We start from the raw sequence: 21,323 nt of genomic DNA, 5'->3' as shown, positions 1-21,323 counted from the left end.
ACATGTATAGTAAACACCGTTGGCATATCATTAACAGGCCTGATCCGGTATTCTCCAGGGCTCCCGCGATGCTTCGCCTCCGCCAGGAGGAATTACTGATGGCGAGATACACTTGTGGTTTTAAAAATCAGGAAACAAGCTGCTGAGAGAGAGAGAGGAGGTAGGACATGTTCCCAGATGCGTGACCATGGGCTGCCAGTCCTACCTCTGGCAGGGCTGGGCGGTGGGGGGAGTAGCGGGGGCTGACCAGGGGGTAGGCCATGGGGTCAAGATGACCCCCCAGTCCAGGCACGGACCGCCACTGCCTGGAAGGCAGCCTTCTTGTTGTGCATCCCAATGACCACCCACCGTGGTTGTGCAGTTACACCGGCTGTATGGGTGCCCCTACCTCATCATCCACGCACTCCCCCCCCCCCCCCCCACCCCCCCCCACCACCACACACACACACACACAACCGGGCGTCACCCATTGGCAGAGCAGCTCGTGGCCCACCCATACAGTAGCCCCTACAGGAACGTTCCGGACAGAGGCCACTGAGTGTACCACTGGCATGGGTAGGGCCAGCCACCAGTACCCCTGCCGGCAATGACAGGTGCCAGGGCCACAGGCCCCTGCAGTACCTGGAACCAATGGGTGGCTTGAATGAGGTCCACGCCCGCACGATGGCGGGGATATGTAAATGAATGAAAGTGGGCCTTAATTACCAATTTGCATCTATTTAGCGGTACCGGAACGTTATGCTCCGGCCCTCCATGATTCTCCGGTCCCCGCGGCTGGGAATCCCGTGGGCTTGGCTCACTTGTGGTCTCTACCAGCATCTCCCTGGCGTGGTGGACCCCGCGGTCAAGGAGTTATCCCCTTGGCCCACCGCAAGATCCACCACTCCAGGACCACACTGGTCGAGACCATTCCAGGGCCACCCCTCCCACAATGCACTGCCTTTCCAGTTCCCCTCTATCAGACCCTACCCCCTTCCCCCTCAGGGACCCCTGTAATAGGGGGATAACCCCCAGGAAGTTCTGTAATAGGGAGGCTCCCCACAGGTAACCTTGTGGTAGGGAGGGAGAACCCCCCCCCCCCCCCCCCCACAGTGACTCCTGAAGCAGAGAACCCCGCAGTGACCCCTGTAATAGGGAAACCCCCACAGAGACCTCTGTAACAGGGAGACCACATAGGGATCTCTGTAATAGGGGGACCCCCCATAGGAACCCATGCCTAATGAACCATGGACCCCCACCGTCCCCCTCTACACAGACCCCCACCAGAAAAGAGACCCCTGTCTGGAAGTTAGATGTAGTCCAGACTGGGGCAGAGAAGAATTACAGCTGGGACATTTACCTTGAAGCTGCACGTGGTCCTTAAAGGAGAGCAGCTATGACCTGTGTCTGCTTCCCACAGCTTTATTAGCTGCAAGCATTCATAGTTTTCTAGTAGTGGTCTGTGAGTGACAGCTTCAATAAACCATCTACAACTTTGATTCAGTCACCTCCCTTCATGGTTCAGTGGCCTAAGTGGTGAAACCCTAATGTTTGTAAACATTGACCACATCAAAGAGAAGTTGGTGCATTCCAAGCACTAAGTGAATTCCAATCACTCAAGCGTGTGATTGCACTGGGGGTTCGGGGCTAAATGTGGTGCTGGGCGGGTTGGGGGGAGTGGCCGGCTGCGGGACCTCAGTATTGGGCTGCCCACTCAAAATGGCGGCCGATTGTGGTATTCCATGCTATGTATAAAATTGCATGGGAAGGAATACGGAATTGCTTGCCAGTTGCACTTCCAGGGGGATCGTAAACCAGTTGCTATTCATCTCTGGTGGGAGAACATAGTCTCCCAAATGGAGAACCCCGCCCTGTATGTTTTCAAGGAACAGTTAGATTTAGCACTTGGGGCGAAGGGGATCAAAGGATATGGGGGGAAGGTGGGATTAGGCTATTAAGTAGGATTATCAGCCATGATCATAATGAATGGCGGAGCAGGACTTGAAGGGCCAAAAGGCCTTCTTCTGCTCCTATTTTCTATCATAAAGGCCATACAAATTACTCGCTGTGCATAGACTAAGGTGACAAGGTTAACAATCGCAATCTTGTTGTAACACTTGGATATCAAAAGTAAAGCAATTATAAAAAGCTTCTTCTGGAGGATGCAAGCGAGCCAACAGGTTAGATGAAAATGAGGACAGTTTTAAATATGGACATGGAGGAGGGTTTTCCGGCTGTTCATGCCAGTGGGTTCTTCCAGTTCCCCTGACATGAACCCCCACCTTAGGAAATGGGAAAGTCCCATTGACAGTGGCGGAACCACTCCCACTGCCGGCCAAAGACGTGCCACTTCCTGCTGCCGAGAACCACGTCGCGGGTGTCGCGGAAAATACCCCCCATGGATTTTGACATCTGTGTAAAATGTTGAAATCTGCACAGAGTTCACAAAGGCAACAGTAACACCTGCTGTCATTAAAAATGTTAAGTAAAGAGAAAGGCGTAAACAATTATGGGAGGTACTGATTAGTCAACCACTCAAATGAGGTGAAAGAGAAAATGCTGGAAAATCTCAGCAAGTCTGGCAGCATCTGTAGGGAGAGAAAAGAGCTAACGTTTCGAGTCCGATGACTCCTTGTCCAAGTCCAGTTACTCAAATGAGGTGCTGGCCATTGTGAAGACAAGAATGAGAAGTTGCCACATTTTGTCCAATAACGTTCCAATATAACAGCTTAGGATTGTTTTATCATTTAAAGGTACCAAATCTATAAATACTAGAGTTCATATCATATAATTTACAGTGCGGAAAGAGGCCATTTGGCCCAGCGAGTCTCCACCGCCCTTGGAAAGAGCACCCAACTTAAGCCCACACCTCCACTGTATCCCCGTAACCCAGTAGCCCCACCTAACCTTTTTGGACACAAGGGACAATTCAGCATGGTAAATCTACCTAATCTGCACATCTTTGGACTGTGGGAGGAAACCGGAGCACCCGGAGGAAATCCACGCAGACACCAGGAGAACGTGCAGACTCCACAGTTACCCAAGCCGGGAATCGAACCTGGAACCCTGGAGCTGTGAAGCAATTGTGCTGACCATAGAATTCTCTGTTGCAAAAATCAGATCATCCGTTAAGGTGCTCCTACAAACCAAATAATTCTCAGCATGTATCACCAATATTAGAATTCTGCGCAGTTTTGGGTATTCCACCTCTGGGCGCTTGAAAGGAGTTCTGAGAATAGTGACAGTTATGACTCTGAGGGTGGCATTCAATGCCTTCCTCTGAAGAATTGGTAACGGGAGGCCATTTACTCTTCCATGAGCCTTCCTGACCCTGAGCCAATTGAGGTTTGTAAGTGGACAATTAATGCCAGCCTGCCGCCAATGGTATTCACCCAACAGCGGGAGGGCCTCGCCATCCAGAATACATGAAAAGCAAACTCTTTCAGCTTGCAACCTAGTTCCTGAGAAGCAATGCACAGCTGCTGGCCTCTGACTGGCCAGCTCTTGGGAGTGGGGGGGGGATGAGTTTCTGCCCCCAGGTCTCCAGCCAGTGGATGTTGTTGCCCCCATTAAATTCTAGCCCTCAACGTATGGAAGTTATGAATAACTCTGAACTTCTTTTCTCGAAAAAGAATAAAACACCATCTAGCTTTCAACATGCTGAGGGTATGCACATGCAAGCAAGTCACTTGGTGCATGAGCATTAGCACAAAATTAAACCGGAAGTAGGTATAATCAGATTGTGTGAAAATGTGCATTGGTGAAGTACTGGTCCCTGAGAATTCCTATATCAAGGAAGATTCACAACTGATCAATCTTGATTTTCTGAAGATCAGTCACAAACACTAATTGATGTAATTTACCTGGCCACTGGGGATTTCTTCAATTTTCTCCCTGTCCATCATAGGAATGGGTTGCACTCCCATTTTTTTCAAGTCGTCACCCTGCATGAAGAAAATGATTCAAATAAATTTGCAGAGATTGAATGGTCCGACTTTTCAATCAGTGTGAGAGTACACATTGTCTTAAACACTCGATATTCTGAAAATCATTTATATCAGATTTGCCATGGCAAACTTATGCCAGCAAATCATTATTCCAGGTCTCTCTCTCCACCCAAAGTGCTGCTGATGTTTGATGGAGTTTGGTTCCAACTCTACTAAATTGCTGAAAATTGGCCATTCCACCTGTGACCACACAAAGTGGTTGAATCTTTTTAAAAAGTATTTTTAAATGTTTTTTTAACATTTTATACATAAAACAATACAAGAAAAACAACAACCCTCCCCAACAACCAACACCCCAATAACTCAAAGAATAGCCCCCCCAACTGCCCTCCCCCCCCACACATACACACCACTAGCAGCTGACGGTAACTAACTCTTTACAATAAAGAATAAACAGACCCCATCTCTTGTGGAACCCCTCAATCACCCTCCTCAGGACAATCTTAACCTTCTCCAAATACAGGAACTCCATCAGATCCTCAAGCCATACTGAGGCACTGGGTGGAGAGGCTGACCTTCACTCCAACAGGATCCGTCTGCGAGTAATCAGCGAGGCGAAGGCTAAAACAGTTGCCCCCGCTCCAGTCTGCCGCTCTGGTAAGTCCGACACCCCAAATATGGCCCCCAGGGGACTGGGCTCCAAATCCAAGACCGCTAACATGGTGCTGAATAACAACCCCCAACATTTCTCCAACTTCAGGCTGGACCAGAATATATGTACCTGGTTGGACAGGCCTCTCCCACAACGCTCACAAGTGTCCTCCACGCCCTCAAACAACCGGCTCATCCTCAACCTCATTAGGTGCGCCCTGTTCACCACTTTTAACTGTATTAACCCCAGCTTTGCACACAAGGTGGAGACATTCACCCTCCGCAACACCTCACACCACAATCTTTCCCTTTTTAAAAAATATTTTAATTCCACAACCCCTCCTTCAATGCCACCCCCAGCTCCTCCTCCCACTTGGCGTTAACGCCCTCCAGCGACAGCATATCCTCCAAAATCCACCCATAAATCACCAAGATAACACGCCCTCCCAACTCCACAACCGTCAACACCCCTTCCAACAATGAGGGAGGTGTCACTGGAAACGTTGGGAAAACCTTCCAGGCAAATTCCCGCATCTACAAATACCTAACAGCTTCCCCCCGCGGAATCCCAAATTCTCTGTCAACTCCTCCACGCCCACCCTTCCAAAAATAGGTCTTTCATTTCCATCACCCCCCACCCCCTTCCCGGATCCTCCCATCCCCGAAACCCAGCATCCAGTCTCGCCGGCTCAAACACAGATTCTCTCCAGTGTCAGCTTCGACCTAGCCACTAACGTAAAATGCTGCTGAATTTGCCTCCATATCTTCAGCCTGGCTACCACCACCAGACTACCCGGGTATTTCCCTGGGGCAAACGTGTGGTTGCCTTTGATGACTTCATGACTTTTAACGATAATTAGCAGAAACTGCAACCCCAACCTCCTACATCAGCCTGCCTCCAACCTGTTGAATCTTGACAGAGGGGCAGGCTGAGAAGCTGGCATTTCCCTGCACGCTGCACCACATTGAATGATAGGCTTGGCTTCCAGCCAGGTGGAGAGTACACTCTGGAACAGATTAAGGTAAATTGACTGTTGCTGCTAATCGGAGCATGCGGGTGGGAAGTTCTTGTTCCAATCTCCGATCCTGTGGGAGGAGTGGGAGTGATTCTAATGGAGCATGTGCAGGGAGATGAAAGCTTTTAACTTCCCAAAGCTGTCTGCACCTCCCTTCAAGAGCTGGGTTTCTTCACACTTGTGAAACAAAGCTGTTCATGGCTAAAACTGAAAAGCTGCTTAGGTGTAAAGCCCAATTAAAATAATTAAATGATCAAGCCACCTCCTGGGAGTGGGTTGGTTGCCCACCCATCATACAAGAGTACAAATTAGGAGCAGGAGTAAGCAGTCCACTCAGTTATTTGAGCCTGCTCTGCCATTCAATACCATCATCCTTTCGGTATTAGACAACCAGCCCATTCTAGTTATTAACCCAGAAAACCTTGGGAGAAATCATCTTCAATGTCGGCAAAGTTCGATGTTGGACGGGAAAAGCGGCGCAGAATCCACGGACCGCAATGGAGGTTTTTTCCACTATTTTGTGGCACTTTGGAATAAAAATTGGCAGGCATGGGCTTCTCGCCATATCGCTGGTAGGTGGGCAGTCTCTGGTTTGGCTGCCCCACCATCACCACAGTGCTTCGGTGATCGGGTGGGGTGGGGTCATATTTAAGGCCTCCCTACACTCAGCTAACACACTTTGTAGTTCATGAGGAAATCATAGCTGTCAGACCCAGGAAACACTCCAACCTCGTCCCTGGCCCTCTGCAGGCCCCCTCCACTCACCCATGTCCACCCTCCGACTAACCCCTTCACCCCTGACTTACCCTCGTCGCCTCTGACCCACCTCCTGTTGCCACCGCTCAACCCCAAAGATGTGGAGCTGCTCTTCGAGCACTGCGCCCGCCTCCGAGCACCCCTCAGAATTCTGCTCGCCAGATGCCAGCGTTTTGAAACCAGTCGTACATTGTGCTGTTCTGACATCAGGTCACCAAGAACACATTATTTGATAAGGTGGAATGATTCTGGTATATAGACCTGATAATGATATGTTAATATATTACAATGAGGTTCCTGATGTTGAAAGGCAGGGGGCAGGATTCTTGCAAAATGGGACTCTGTCCCCACGCCGACCTAAATCGGTGATGTTTTACTCCAGAAATTCCGAGAAACAAGTTGAGCTAATTCAATGCCTGCAGGGGGCTGGCAGGGACCCGGAGTAAATCTTGCAGCTTTAGCCTCCGCACTTCCGGTTTGGAGTCAGCACATGCGGATGGCCGCGGTCTCCAGCAGCCGTGTCGAGCTCCAGTGCGGACTCGGACCGCGGAGCCACACACAGAAAGGAGACCCCCGTGATCGGTCCGTGCCCAATCATCAAACCCCACGGATCTAACCCCTGGTTGCCTACAAGCACCCCTCCCCACCGATGTCCGATCCCCCCGACCCGACCAGGGCAGCCGCAGCCGCCACGCCAGCATCCCGACCGCCAATAGGTGGTTAGTACCACGCCATCGGGATTCCCGCCCCCGCCGAATCTCCGGTGCCGGAGACTTCGGCAACCAGCGGGTGCGGGATTCACGCCAGCCCCCGGCGATTCTCAAACCCGGCGGGGGGTTGGAGAATCTCGCCCATAATCTTCCTACTCTTGTACTCAATTCTCCTTGGAATAAGCAGTAACATTCAATTAGCTTTGGTAATTACTTGCTGCATCTGCATGCTAATCTTCTGTGATTCATGCACGGGGACATCCATATCCCGCTACACCTCTGCAATCTCTCATAATTTAGATAATGCTTATTTTTTATTCATCTTGCCAAAATGGATCACCTCACATGTTTCCACATCATACTCCATTTGTCCGCTCACCTAATCTATTTATATCCTTTTGTAGCCTCCTTATGTCCTCTTCAAAACTTACTTTTCTAGCTATCTTTGTGCCGTAAACAGATTTAGCAACCTTCATCCAAATCATTAACATAAATTGTAAAGAGTCAAGGCCCAATAATTTATGGCACACCACTTGTCACATCCTGCCAACCAGAAAATAACCCACTTATGCCTTCTCCCTGTTAACTAGCTAATTTTCTATACATACCAATATGTTAACCACTACACTGGGAGCTTTTATTTTCTGCAATAACCTTTGCTGTGGCACCTTAGCAAATTCCTTCAGAAAATCCAAGTACATCCCACCGGTTTCCCTTCATCCATAGCACATATTACTTCTTCAAAGAGCTCTAATAAATTGGTTAACATGATTTCCCTTTCACAAAACCATGTTGACTCTGCCCGATTGCCTTGAATTTATCTAAGTGCCCCATTAGAACATCTTTAATAATAGCTCCTAACATTTTTCCTATAACAGATGTTAAGCTAACTGGCCGATAGTTTCCTGATTTCTGTCTCCCTCCCATTTTGAATAAAGGAGTTACATTAGTTATTTTCCAATCGAAAGGAACCTTCCCCAAATCTAGTGGATTTTGGAAATTTAAAACTAATGCATCAACTATCTCACTAGCCACTTCTTTTAAGATCCTCTGATGAAATCCATCAGGATCCGGGAACTTGCCAACCTACAGTTCTGACAATTTACTTCCCTGGTGATTGTTTTTCTTGAGTTCCCCTTCCTCCCTTCCAAATCCTGATTTACAGCTGTTTTTTAACAAATATACTTTTATTCAACATTTGAACACAAACAAAACAAGACCCATGCTCCCCCCACCCCTGCCACCACCTCCCACCTGTTGGCAGCAACCAGGTCTCTAAAATGCAAAATGAGCGAACCCCATCTCTTGTGGAACCCCCTCATCTGCGCTGTCAGAGCAAATTTCACCTTCTCCAAATACAGGGACTCCATTAGATCCCCAAGCCATGCCGAGGCATGGGGGGAGAAGCTGACCTCCATCCAAACAGGACCTGCGCTGCGAGCAATCAACGAGGCAAAGGCCAAAACATCTGCCCCCGCTCCTATCTGCAACTCCGGCAGGTTTTACAACACAAATGTGGCCTCTAGGGTACCCGATTCCAGATCCACGTGCAGGACCTCGGACACGGTGCTGAACACCGACCCTGAATATCTCCCTAACTTCAGGCAGGACCAGAACACATGGACATGGTTGGCTGGGCCCCTCCCACACTGCTCACACCTATCCTCCACCCCCTTAAACAACCGGCTCATCCTTTTCTTTTTAAGTGAGCCCTATACACCACTTGTAGCTGAATCAGCCCCAAGCACATGCACGAGGCCAAGGCATTGACCCATAGCAGCACTTCGCACCATAATCCTTCCTCCAGCACCATCCCCAACACTTCCTCCCATTTGGCCTTAATCCCCTCCATCGACTCCTTCTCCTCCTCCATGATCCAACCATAAATCTCTGAGACAGCTCCACTCTCCAGCACCCTCTCCACCCGCCACCGGCACTTACCTCCTCCAACAAAGAGGAGGGCGGCGCAAAATTCCGCACCTGCGAATACCAGATTCCCAGAATACTTCCCTGGGGCTAGCGGCAGCGGCACCATTGCCAGCGCCCGCAATCTCGACCCCTTACAGGACCCCGCCTTCACCCTCACCCACAAAGCTTCTGACTCCTTCCTCTAGCCCCACACTTTTTCTGCATTCACCAGCGAGTAATAGTGCAACAGATCTGGAAGAGCCAAGCTGCCCAACTGCTGCTCCCTTTGGAGCACCGCCTTCCTTATCCTCGCCACCTTCCCTGCCCACACAAACAACGAGATCAGCCTATCCACCCCTTGAAAAAATGCCTTTGGCAATAAGACCGGCACACTCTGGAATAGGAACAAAAACGCGGCAGAATATTCATCTTGATTGCCTGCATTCGACCAGCCAACAACAGTGGGAGACTATCCCTCCTTTCTAGATCCTCTACCTTCCCTATCAGGCTTGTGAAATTCAGCTTATGGAGCTGTACCCAGTCCCACCCCAGTCCCGTGCTGCCTGCACTCCCAAGTACCTAAAGTAAGTACTGTTGGATCCTTGGATTAGGGCAGCACAGTAGCACAAGTGGATAGCACTGTGGCTTCACAGTACCAGGGTCCCAGGTTCGATTCCCCGCTGAGTCACTGTCTGTGCGGAGTCTGCACGTTCTCCCCGTGTCTGCGTGGGTTACCTCAGGGTGCTCCGGTTTCCTCCCACAGTCCAAAGATGTGCAGGTTAGGTGGATTGGCCATGATAAATTGCCCTTAGTGACCAAAAAGGTTAGGATGGGTTATTGGGATAGGGTGGAATTGAGGGCTTAAGTGGGTCGGTGCAGACTTGCTGGGCTGAATACATATGTTCTATGTAGCAATTTTACCCAATCTACAAACTTGGGCCCAACTCCAAACCTCTCCAGTACCGCAAATAGATACCTCCACTCCACTCTGTCAAATGCTTTCTCCGCATCCAATGCCACCGCCACCGCCACCTCTAACTCTCTCCCCTCTGCCAGAAGAAGCGCCGCATTCAGCAGCCGCCACACGACAGCTGCCTGCTCTTGACGAATGCCGCCTGATCCTGCTCCAGCACCTTCAGAAGACACCCCTCCAGCCTCACCACCGTGCCTTAGCCAATACCTTGGCATCCACATTCAGTCGAGAAATGGGCCTATATGACCCACACTCTACCTGGTCATTATGGTTTTTCAATAACAATGAAATAGATGCCTGCCTCATTGTCCCCGGTAATCTCCCCTTCGCCATCGCATCCTCAAACATTTACACCATCAGTGGCATTAACGTCTCCTTGAATTTTTTTATAGAAGTCCACTCTTTAAGTTTGATACAACCTTTAATTTGTTTAGTTAACCACAGATGGTGCGTCCTTCTCTTGGAATTTTTCTTTCTTGGTGGAATGTATCTATTGTCCGTATTCTGAAATATCCCCATAAATGTCTGCCACTGCATCCCCAATTTTTAAAAATATATTTTATTCCAAACATTATCAAATTCTCACATACAAAGGTGTAATTATATCATACAAACAGTTTGTCATTTTTATTTTAACAAAGTAACAGCAACAACCCTAAATCTCCGATCCCCCTCAGCCCCACTGGAGACAGTGGGTATCCCTGCCTCGTGCCCCTGTGTGGTCAGAAATATCCTGAGTTTACAGCATTGATCCAGACACCAGCTGTGGGGGCATTATACAGCAGTTTCATCCAGGAAATAAATGTAGGACCAAACCCAAATCGCCCAAGATCTCAAAGATATAGCGCCACTCCACACGGTCAAAGGACTTCTCCGCATCCAGGGTGACCTGCTCCACGGAGGGTGACCTGACCGCATTCAAAAGCCTCCTAATATTGGACAACAACTCTTAGCCCCTGACAAATCCCAAGACCACTTTTGGTAGGCACCCCTCCAAACATTTTGTAGAACCTCAGTAGTATTTTCGCACGAGTGTTTAATAGTGAAATAGGCTATAAGACCCACACTCAAGGGGATCTTCGTCCTTTTTCAGGATTAGAGAAATCGAGGCCTGCGTCAGCGGAGCAAGTAGCAGAGAGTTGTTGAACATTCCCAGTAAGTGCGGCGCCAACAAGCCCACGAGCTGTTTGTATAATTTGGCTGGAAAACCATTCTGCCCCAGTGCTTTCCCCGATTGCCTGGAGCTAATAGTCTATAACTTCCTCCAACCCAAATGGTGCCTCCAGACCCTCCATATTCACCCTTTCTACCTCTGGGAAGTCCAATCTGCCCAAAAATTGCTCCATCTCCGACGAATCCGCTGGCGGTCCAGACTTGTATATCCCTTGATAAAAAATCTCAAAAGTTCCATTCATCCTGTTTGGGGCAGCAACCAGCTCTCCCCCCTCATCTTTAACTTGAGCTATTTCCCGTGTGGCTGCCTGCCATCTCAATTGGTGAGTCAATAATCAACTGACATTATCCTCGTACTCATAAAATGTCCCTCGCAAACGATGAAGCTGGCTCACCGCATTCCCCATTGATTCAAGCTCAAATATAATTTGTAGCCTCATTCTCTCTGCCAACAACTCTGCCCTGGGGGCCGTGGAGTATTGCCAATTCACCCGCAAGATTCATTCTACCAGCCTTAACCTTATGGGCCTTGTACAATATAATTTCTTCTCTGATCACTGCCTTTAACACTTCCACTGCATCTCTATTGACCTATCCCTTAACCTAAACTGCCAGTTCACTTTCACTTGCTCTGCTTTCAAGCCCTCATAATTGCCTTAATTTAAATTTAAAATTCTCGTCTTAGACCCATTTTTCTCTCCCTCAAACTGAATATTAAATTCAACCATATTATAATCACTGCTACCTTGGGGCATCTTCACTATGAGGTAATTAATTAATACTATCTCATTGTAACATACCAGGGTGAGCATAGCCTGTTCCCTGGTCCGCTCCAAAGTATGATGATCTAAGAAATTATCCCGAAAACATTGTATGAATTTGTAATTTACACTAACTTTGCCCATCTGCTTTTTTCAGTCTGCACGTAGATTAAAATCCTCTATGATAATCGTTCTGTCTTCCTGACACTATTTCTTCTTTAACACACTGTCTTACTATGTGACACTCAAAGGAGGCCAGTACACCACTCCCACAAGTGACTTCTTGCCGTTGTCATTCCTCATCGTTATCCAAACTGTTTTTATATCCTGACGTCCTGAACTTAGGTCATCCCTCTCTATTGTGCTAATGTCGTCTTTAACAGAATCATGCCGCTATTTTTTCCTAACTTCTTATCCTTCCTAAATGTCACATATCCTTCAAAATTCAGGTCCCAATTTATGTCTAGGAATAAGGGTGCAGGTAGCGAGCTAGCACGCAGAACTCTTGACCTTGCTGGTGTCATTGGGTATGACCCTTTCAGACCACCTACAATTTGATGGAGTCAGACCAGCTTCTGAAGGCAATGTGGTTCACAACAGCTCGGCAGGATCATGAGCCATGTAGAAACCTTAGTCTGGAGTTGGTGTTTTGCCAGGTAAATTCAAACGGTGTTTCCAACTTCTCATTCTGTAACAAAATCCTGTATGATAAGTTAAATACCTTTTCAATGCAGTGAGTGATGATGGGGTTTTGTTCTTAAAAGGCAAGTGACCATTAAATTGAACAGCATTCTGAAAATGGAGAAGTCTTCAGGGGCATTACAGTACATTATCCACTCGATAAAGTGCTCTTCTGCATTGACAGCATTGATATTCAGATTTGACAGTGTCAGTTATCCCCTGTGACTTAATCTTTTCATTGAATGATAGTTCAGACATCTGTTTTCATGCTTCAAAGTTTGAACAGATGTCTGAAAGCTTTAATGTGTTAATATCTAGAGAGTTGGTTCACTCAGTTGTGCAATAGAATTTCTTATGAATGCGTGGCTGAGTTCCAAACCCCATGAATGGATCCAGCTCAGCAGGGGTTGTTGATACAGCTGTCAAAGGGCATGCTTATATTAACACCACTTAATAGGATAATATTTTTTGAAGTTGGTTTTAAATGTCTTTTGTTTATCTTGTCAGTCTCAAAGACTTACAATATATTATAGGGCTCAGGAGTTCTGTACATAGTGGATACTGGGTAATGGGCATGGGTGGTGAAGGGGGGCATGGGGAATGAAAGAGATATTGGGGCATGGGGTATGAGGGGGCATGGGAGGTGAAGAGGGAATGGGCAATTGGGGATGAGAGGGTTGACATTAGAGGTTCTCATGCTTATCTATAGAACTGGCAGGCATTTCAGCTAATTTCCCCCCAGGAAATCCTTCCATCCCCACCTTTTCCATTAGGCTTATTTCTAAGGGTGGAGGCTCTGACTCTAGTTCTGTCTGCCGCTGCCACCCCACCAAGAAAATAACATGTATGGGTACTACACAGGTGGTGGAATTGTGACCTGACATGAGATTCCCACCTTGAAGATAAAAATCCAGCCCTATTAGTCCGAGATCTTTCCCCGCATATGGCTATTGCGATAAGACACTCAAAGTTCATTTAAAAGGGAGAGACACAAATATTGAAAAAGGAGAAATATGAAAGGGTCTTCAGGTAACAGGAGAGAAAGCAAAGCACCCGGACTAGAATGGCCTCCTCCTGAGCTGTAGTTTCTGTAACTTGATGTCCTGAGATTGATCTCAGGCAGTGGTTCAGAAGTGTTGGTCCTGAGTTGAGTTTAAGAATGGAATCTTCTGCCCTCCCCACAGTGAGTTCTGTGGTGTGATGATGTTGAACTAGGTGGGGGGAGCTATGGCCACCTTACTGGATACCGGGACATTACACCTGTGTCTGTTTCAGAAGATTTCAGCAATAACTTAGTCTGGGTGTCTTCATACTACACAAAGTTTGTTATTAAGTAAATTAGAAAGGGATGTACCTCTCCCCAGAATTCGGCATAAATATCATTAGTTGTTATCTTGCAAACTGGCCAGAATTTGGTGACGGAACAGAGATCACAAGATGTCATCATTATGCCAATCACCCTGTCTCTGTTGGAGAAAAAACAAAATGAAGCTGAAAAATAAATGACCGTTGAAGTTCATTACTTGTTTGATACCACAAAGTTCGATACATTTTGTCCATTCAGAACTATTTTTGTTTTTTGCACATTCCTATTTACCCAGCAGAAAAAAACTGTGTATATTCTGGTACTTTATAAATTCTCTCTCATGGGAAATAAAGAAAGACTGCAGAAGTTTATTGGCCACAGATGCTAAAATTTCTTTGAGTATTCGAACAGTGGCTTGCTCCAGGTGAATTAATGGGAACATATCCAGGGTTTTCGTTGTGAGGAAAGAGTAGAAAAATTAAAACAAAGAAGATGAGATGATCTAATAAAACATTTTAAAATTATGATAGGTATTTATAAAGGGAGTTGGAAAAAATAATTTCCAGTGTCCAATGAATTGGTAAGTAGAGCGAGACCACCAAAAGGATCAGTGGTGGAAACATAATCCACAGTAGAGGAACAGATTATGATAGATCTTTGAGAGGTGAGGAAGGCATAATAGGTTAAAGACTCCTATATTATAAAATTCTGATTCAAGATGTTCCCTGCTCCATGTAGAAAGATTGTACAGTAGCCCAGCCAGGCACTGGCAAACTTAAATCCACTGTTTCAAACACATCTGAATGATGCGCAGTTTTGCAATTTGAACACCTGACATAAAGCATGGGAATTCAGCTCTTCATTGCTAAGCTACAAGGAGGAATTCAAATAAAAAAACAGAAACGGCAGTAAATGATCAGTCGGCCTGGTAGCACTTGCAAAGCGAGAAACAGAATTAACATTTCAGGTCTTTCATTAGAACTTAAGAAAAGTTAGAAATGTACGCGGTTTTGAGCAATTGGAAGAGGGCAGGGTTGGAGTCAGGAAAAAAGAGCAGTGTGATGGGTTGAAGGGCAGGGAAGAAGACCAAAGGGAAAGGTGGTGGAACGAGTAAAGAAACAAAATATGTGAGCAGAAGAGGCCTGAATGGCAGGTCCTGAATAGCTGCTGCCTGAAAGTAAAGCCCAGAGAATAAGGGAAAAACCCCAGCAAAGAATTAAAAAACCAAAATGGGGTCAGAGGCTATGATTGAAAGTTGTTGAACTCAATGCTGAGTCCAGAAGGTTGTAAAGTAATCAGCTGAAAGTTGGGGTGCTGTGTCTCAAGGTTGCAGAATACGTTCCATCAGAATACTATCGTAGGCTGAGGAGAGGAATGCCAGAGTGGGAGCATTTTGTTATGTTTATCTTTGCTGGTTGTTTATTTTCTCTCATTTGTTTCTCTTATTTCATTGGCGTTGTTTTTTGATGGAAGTTATTCAATTCAGGATCCACCATTCCCCCCCCTCCCATTGACATATCCTGTGTTCCTTTACACTTGTCCCATTACTTTGGCCTTTTACACTGGACCTCTCATCATTTAATCTCTTACGCTCTCCACAGATCGTCCGTTTTGATCTCCTTCCTGCCCGATCTCTCTTTCACTCAAAATCCATTACATTTCCAACATGTCCCAGTTCTTTTTAAAAATATTTTTTATTACGGTTTTAACATTTCACAACATATTTTACACAAGACTAAAACGAAACACGTATCTACAAGAATTTACAACCATTGTTGTGCAGAAAGTAATTTGTAAACAGAGAAAAAAAAATAAACAAAGAAAGACATAAGGATGTTATTGAGCGCTTGCTAGGCCTGGCGGTGACCCCGAGGTGTGCCTGCTCGGGCGTGTGTGGGGCTGGTAGTTGGCTGTGCTCCCCTGGGAGGGGGCTTTCATGTAGCTGCAGGGAGGGTTCCTGTTTGGGGGCCTCCCTGGCAATCGGCCATTGCTGCTCTGCGGCCTGTCCCCCTCCTTGGTTGCCTCCTGGCACTTAGCTGTGCTGGAGGCAGGGTGAACGTGTCTGCTCAGTGCACTCCTTCTCTTGCTGCCCTTGAGTTCCTTGCAGTTCTGTCCTCCTCCACCTGTCCTGTGTTTCCCTTGGTGCTTACGTCACCCCCCCCCCCCCCTTATTCTCTCCCATCCCCTTCTCTTCTCTGTTTTCTGCCTTTTTCTCGGTCCCTTCCGCCAACCGCACTCCCCCCTCCCCTCCCACCTCCCTCCCTGCTTTATTGGGTGCTGTATATGAACAGGTCTTGGAACAGGTTGGTGAACAGCCTCCACGTTTTGTGGAAGCCTTCCTCCGATCCTCAGATGGTGTACTTTATTTTCTCCAGCCTGAGAAATTTCATCTGGTCAGCCAGCTAGTCTGCAGCCTTGGGTGATGCTGCTGATCACCCGTTGAGCAGGGGCCTCCGGCAGGCGATCAGGGAGGCAAAGTCTTTGGCGTCCGGATGAAGAACTCTGATACCCCGAAGTACACCACTAGTGAGCACAACTCCTCCCTCACTCCCACAACCCTGCACATGACCTCAAAGAAGAACATCCAGTACCCGACAAGTCTGGGGCACGACCAGAACATGTGGGTGTGGTTGGCCGGGCCTCCCTGGCATCGTTCACACTTGTCCTCCATTCGCTCATTCTAGTTCTGGTTAGGTACGCCCTGTGCACCACGTTTAGCTGTGTTACGCTCTGTACACATGGAGATGATGTTTGCCCTGTGCAGTGCTTCAAGTCCTCCCCCTATTTCCCTGCCTAACACTTCCTCCGATTTCTGTCTTGTCTCGTCCTCCTCCAACAGTCGCCCATACATGTCCGCACAGCTCCCTTCCTCTGGTTCGCCTACGTTTAGTAGTCTGCCTAGTAATGAGTGTCCTGGGTATCTGGGGGAATGTCGATGTTTCTTTGCGGAGGAAGGTTTTGAACTGCACTTACCTTAGTGCGTTCCCTTTTGGGAATTGGAATTTGACCGTGAGTTCCCCCAGTGTCGCAGCTCTGCCACCCGTGTACATGTCCCTAACCGCCAGTATCCCCTTGTCCTGTCTCCACTTTTGAAGGGGCTGGTTTAGCTCACTGGGCTAAATCGGTGGCTTTTAAAGCAGACCAAGGCAGGCCAGCAGCACGGTTCAATTCCCGTACCAGCCTTCCCGAACAGGCGCCGGGATGTGGCGACTAGGGGCTTTTCACAGTAACTTCATTGAAGCCTATTCGTGACAATAAGCGATTAAAAAAGAAAAAAAAAAGGAGGCATCCATTGTTGCGGGGGTAAACCTGTGGTTTCTACAGATGGGGGCCATAGTGAGAGTTTGGTGACTGAGGGAGTGCTGAATTTGGGTGCTATAGTGAGAGTTTGGTGACTGAGGGAGTGCTGAATTTGGGTGCTATAGTGAGAGTTTGGTGACTGAGGGAGTGCTGAATTTGGGTGCATTTGAGAGTTTGGTGACTGAGGGAGTTTTCTACATTTCCTCAAAAAGCGTGAAGGGAGCCGGGAGTTTACAGAGACTGCAGCTGACTGTGAGTAGAGTCGGAGGGCGGAGTTCCAGTTGCTCCACAGTGCAGCAATATTCTGTAAGGTAAGAGGGGATGGAGGCTAGGGCAGTTGCATGCTCCTCCTGTAGGATGTGGGTGGTAAGGGATACCACTGGTGTCCCCGCTGACTATACCTGCGGGAAGTGCACCCAACTCCAGCTCCTCAGAGACCTTGTTAGGGAACTGGAGCTGGATGAACTTCAGATCGTCCGGGAGGCAGAGGGGGTAATAGAGAAGAGTAACAGGGAGGTAGCCACACCCAAGGTACAGGACAAGAGTAGCTGGATTACAGTCAGGGGAAAGAAAACGAACGGGCAGACAGTTCCTCGTTGCCGTTCCCCTTCAAAACAAATATACCGTTTTGGATGCTGTTGGGGGGGATGACCTACCGGGGGAAGGCCCTAGCGGCCAGTTCTCTGGCACTGAGCCTGGCTCTGTGGCTCAGAAGGGAAGGGGGAGAATAGAAAAGCAATAGTGACAGGAGACTCAATGAATAGGGGAATAGATAGGAGATTCTGTGGTCGCAAGCGAGACTCCCGGAATGAGGGCATTTAAAAGTTTATTGGATAAACATATGGATGATAATGGCATAGTGTAGGTTGGATGGCTTTTGTTTCGGTGCAACATCGTGGGCCGAAGGGCCTGTACTGCGCTGTATTGTTCTATGTTCTAAGGTATGTTGCCTCCCGGGTGCCAGGGCCAGGGATGTCTCGGATCAAGTCTACAGGATTCTTCAGGGGGAGGTGGAGCAACCAGAAGCCGTGGTGCACATAGGTACCAACGACATAGGTAGGAAAAGGGATGAGGATCTAAAAAGTGATTTTAGGGAGTTAGGTTGGAAGCTAAGGAGCAGGACAAGCAGAGTAGATCTCAGGATTGCTACCGGTGCCACATGCAAGTGAGGCAAGGAACAGCGAGCGAGTGCAGCTGAACACGTGGCTACAGGGCTGGTGCAGGAGGGAATGCTTCAGATATGTGGATCATTGGGATATCTTCTGGGGAAGGTGGAACCTGTACATGAAGGACGGATTGCACCTAAACTGGAGGGTCACCAATATCCTGGGTGGGAGGTTTGCTAGGGCTCTTCGGGAGGGTTTAAACTAGTTTGGCAGAGCTATGGATCAGAGGATAGGGTAGCTGTTGAACAGGCAGAAATAGTATGCAGCAAGTCTGTGAGGAAGGATAGACAGTTGATAGGGCAAAGTTGCACTCAGTGGAATGGGTTAAAGTGTGTCTGTTTCAATGCAAGGAGTGTCAGGAATAAGGAAGATGAACTTAGAGCATGGATCGGTACTTGGAACTACGATGTTGTGGCCATTACGGAGACATGGATTTCACAGGGGCAGGAATGGTTGTTAGATGTTCCGGGGTTTAGATATTTTAAGAAGAATAGGAAGGGAAGTAAAAGAGGAGGGGGAGTGGCACTGTTAATTAGGGAGTGCACCACAGCTGCAGAAAAGGAGGTAGTTGGGGAGGGTTTGTCTACTGAGTCAGTATGGGTGGAAGTCAGAAACAAGAAAGAAGCAGTCATTTTATTGGGAGTTTTCTGTAGACTCCCCAATAGCAGCAGAGAGATAGAGTAACAGATTGGGCGCCAGATCTTGGAAAAGTGCAGAAGAAACAGAGTTGTTGTCATGGGTGACTTCAACTTCCCTAATATTGACTGGAACCTCCTTAGTGCAAATGGTTTGGATGGAGCAGATTTTGTCAGGTGTGCACAGGAAGGATTTCTGACTCAATATGTAGATAGGCCGACTAGGGGGGAGGCCATATTGGACTTGGTGCTCGGCAACGAACCAGGCCAGGTGTCAGATGTCTCGGTGGGAGAGCATTTCGGTGACAGTGACCACAACTCCTTGACCTTTACCATAGTCATGGAGAGGGATAGGAACACACAGTATGGGAAGGTATTTAATGGAATACTTATGGTATTTTATGGAAATGCACAACAGTAATGTGGGGATTGTTTAAGGAGCACGTGCTGCGAGTGCTGAATATTTTTGTCCACTGAGACGAGGAAGGAATGGTAAGGGGAAGGAGCCTTGGATGACAAGAGAAGTGGAGCTTCTAGTCAAGAGGAAGAAGGAAGCTTACATAAGGTTGAGGAAGCAAGGATCTGACTCGGCTCTAGAGGGTTACAAGGTAGCCAGGAAGGAACTCAAAAATGGACTGAGGAGAACTAGAAGGGTGCATGAAAAAGCCCTAGCGGGAAGGATTAGGGTAAACCCCAAGGCGTTCTACACTTATGTGAGAAATAAGAGGATGATCAGAGTGAGAGTAGGGCCGATCAGGGATAGTGGAGGGAACATGTGCCTAGAGTCTGAAGAGAAAGGGGAGGCCCTAAATGAATACTTTGCTTCAGTATTCACTAGAGAGAGGGACCTTGTTGCCCATGAGAACAGTGTGAACCAGGTTAATAGACTCGAACAGGTTGATATTAAGGAGGATGTGCTGGAAACTTTGAAAAGCATCAGGATAGATAAGTCCCCTGGGCCTGACAGGGTATACCCAAGGTTACTACGGGAAGCGAGGGAGGAGATTGCTGCGCCGTTGGCAATGATCTTTGCGTCCTCACTCTCCACTGGAGTAGTACCGGATGATTGGAGGGAGGCGAATGTTGATCCCCTAATCAAGAAAAGGAATAGGGAAATCCCTTTGGAATTACAGACCCATCAGTCTTACGTCTGTGGTGAGCAAAATATTGGAAAGGATTCTGAGAGATAGGATTTATGATTATTTAGAAAAACATAGTTTGATTAAAGATAGTCAGAATGGCTTTGTGAGGGGCAGGTCATGCCTCACAAGCCTCATTGAATACTTTGAGGATGTGACGAGACACATTGATGAAGGTAGGGCAGCAGATGTGGTGTATATGGATTTCAGTAAGGCATTTGATAAGGTTCCCCATGGTAGGCTCATTCAGAAAGTTAGGGTGCATGGGATACAGGGAAATTTGGCTGTCTGGATATAGAATTGGCTGGCCGAAAGAAGACAGCGAGTGGTAGAGGATGATAAGTATTCCGTCTGGAGTTCGGTGACCAGTGGTGTCCCGCAACGATCTGTTCTGGGACCTCTGCTCTTTGTGGTTTTTATAAATGACTTGGATGAGGAAGTGGAAGGGTGGGTTAGTAAGTTTGCCGATGACACAAAGGTTGGTGGAATTGTAGATAGTGTTGAGGGTTGTTTCAGGTTAAAAGACATTGACAGGATGCAGAGCTGGGCTGAGAAGTGGATGATGGAGTTCAACCTTGATAAATGTGAAGTGATTCATTTTGGAAAGTCGAATTTGAATGCTGAATACAGGGTTAAAGGCAAGATTCTTGGAAGTGTGGAGGAACAGAGGGATCTTGGGGTCCACGTACATAGATCCCTCAAAGTTAACACGCAGGTTGATAGTGTTGTTAAGAAGGCGTATGGTAAGTTGGCTTTCATTAACAGGGGAATTGAGTTTAAGAGCCGTGAGGTTTTGCTGCAGCTTTATAAAACCCTGGTTAGGCCACACTTGGAATATTGTGTCCAGTTCTGGTCGCCTCATTATAGGAAGGATGTGGATGCTTTGGAGAGGGTACAGAGGAGATTTACCAGGCTGCTGCCTGGACTGGAGGGCATGTCTTATGAAGAAAGGTTGAGGGAGCTAGGGCTTTTCTCACTAGAGCGAAGAAGGCAGAGAGGTGACTTGATAGAGGTGTACAAGGTGATGAGAGGCATGGATAGAGTGGATAGCCAGAGACTATTCCCCAGGGTGGAAATGGCTGTCACGAGGGGACATAATTTTAAGGTGATTGGAGGAAGATGTAGGGGAGATGTCAGAGGTAGGTTCTTTACACAGAGAGTGGTGGGTGTGTGGAATGCACTGCCAGCAGAGGTGGTGGACTCAGAGTCATTAGGGACATTT

General features: G+C 47.6%; 1 protein-coding gene across 2 annotated transcripts in view; it reads right to left on the bottom strand.

The window, feature by feature from the left end:
* The window catches only part of pde10a (phosphodiesterase 10A), a 1,307,205-nt gene that overhangs the window by 38,710 nt on the left and 1,247,172 nt on the right, over nt 1–21,323 (bottom strand). For both annotated transcript variants that reach the window (XM_072507750.1, XM_072507751.1), the window contains 2 exons: nt 13,910–14,021; nt 3,843–3,923 (listed from right to left, as the gene is read on the bottom strand). In XM_072507750.1, coding sequence (XP_072363851.1) covers nt 3,843–3,923; nt 13,910–14,021 — 193 coding nt within the window. The remainder of the gene's footprint in view (nt 1–3,842; nt 3,924–13,909; nt 14,022–21,323) is intronic.

This window comes from Scyliorhinus torazame, chromosome 1 (assembly GCF_047496885.1).
Source record: "Scyliorhinus torazame isolate Kashiwa2021f chromosome 1, sScyTor2.1, whole genome shotgun sequence".
Taxonomy (NCBI): Eukaryota; Metazoa; Chordata; class Chondrichthyes; order Carcharhiniformes; family Scyliorhinidae; genus Scyliorhinus; species Scyliorhinus torazame.
The sequence above is the reverse complement of the archived record's forward strand: the minus strand, read 5'-3'. Positions and strand labels throughout refer to the sequence as shown.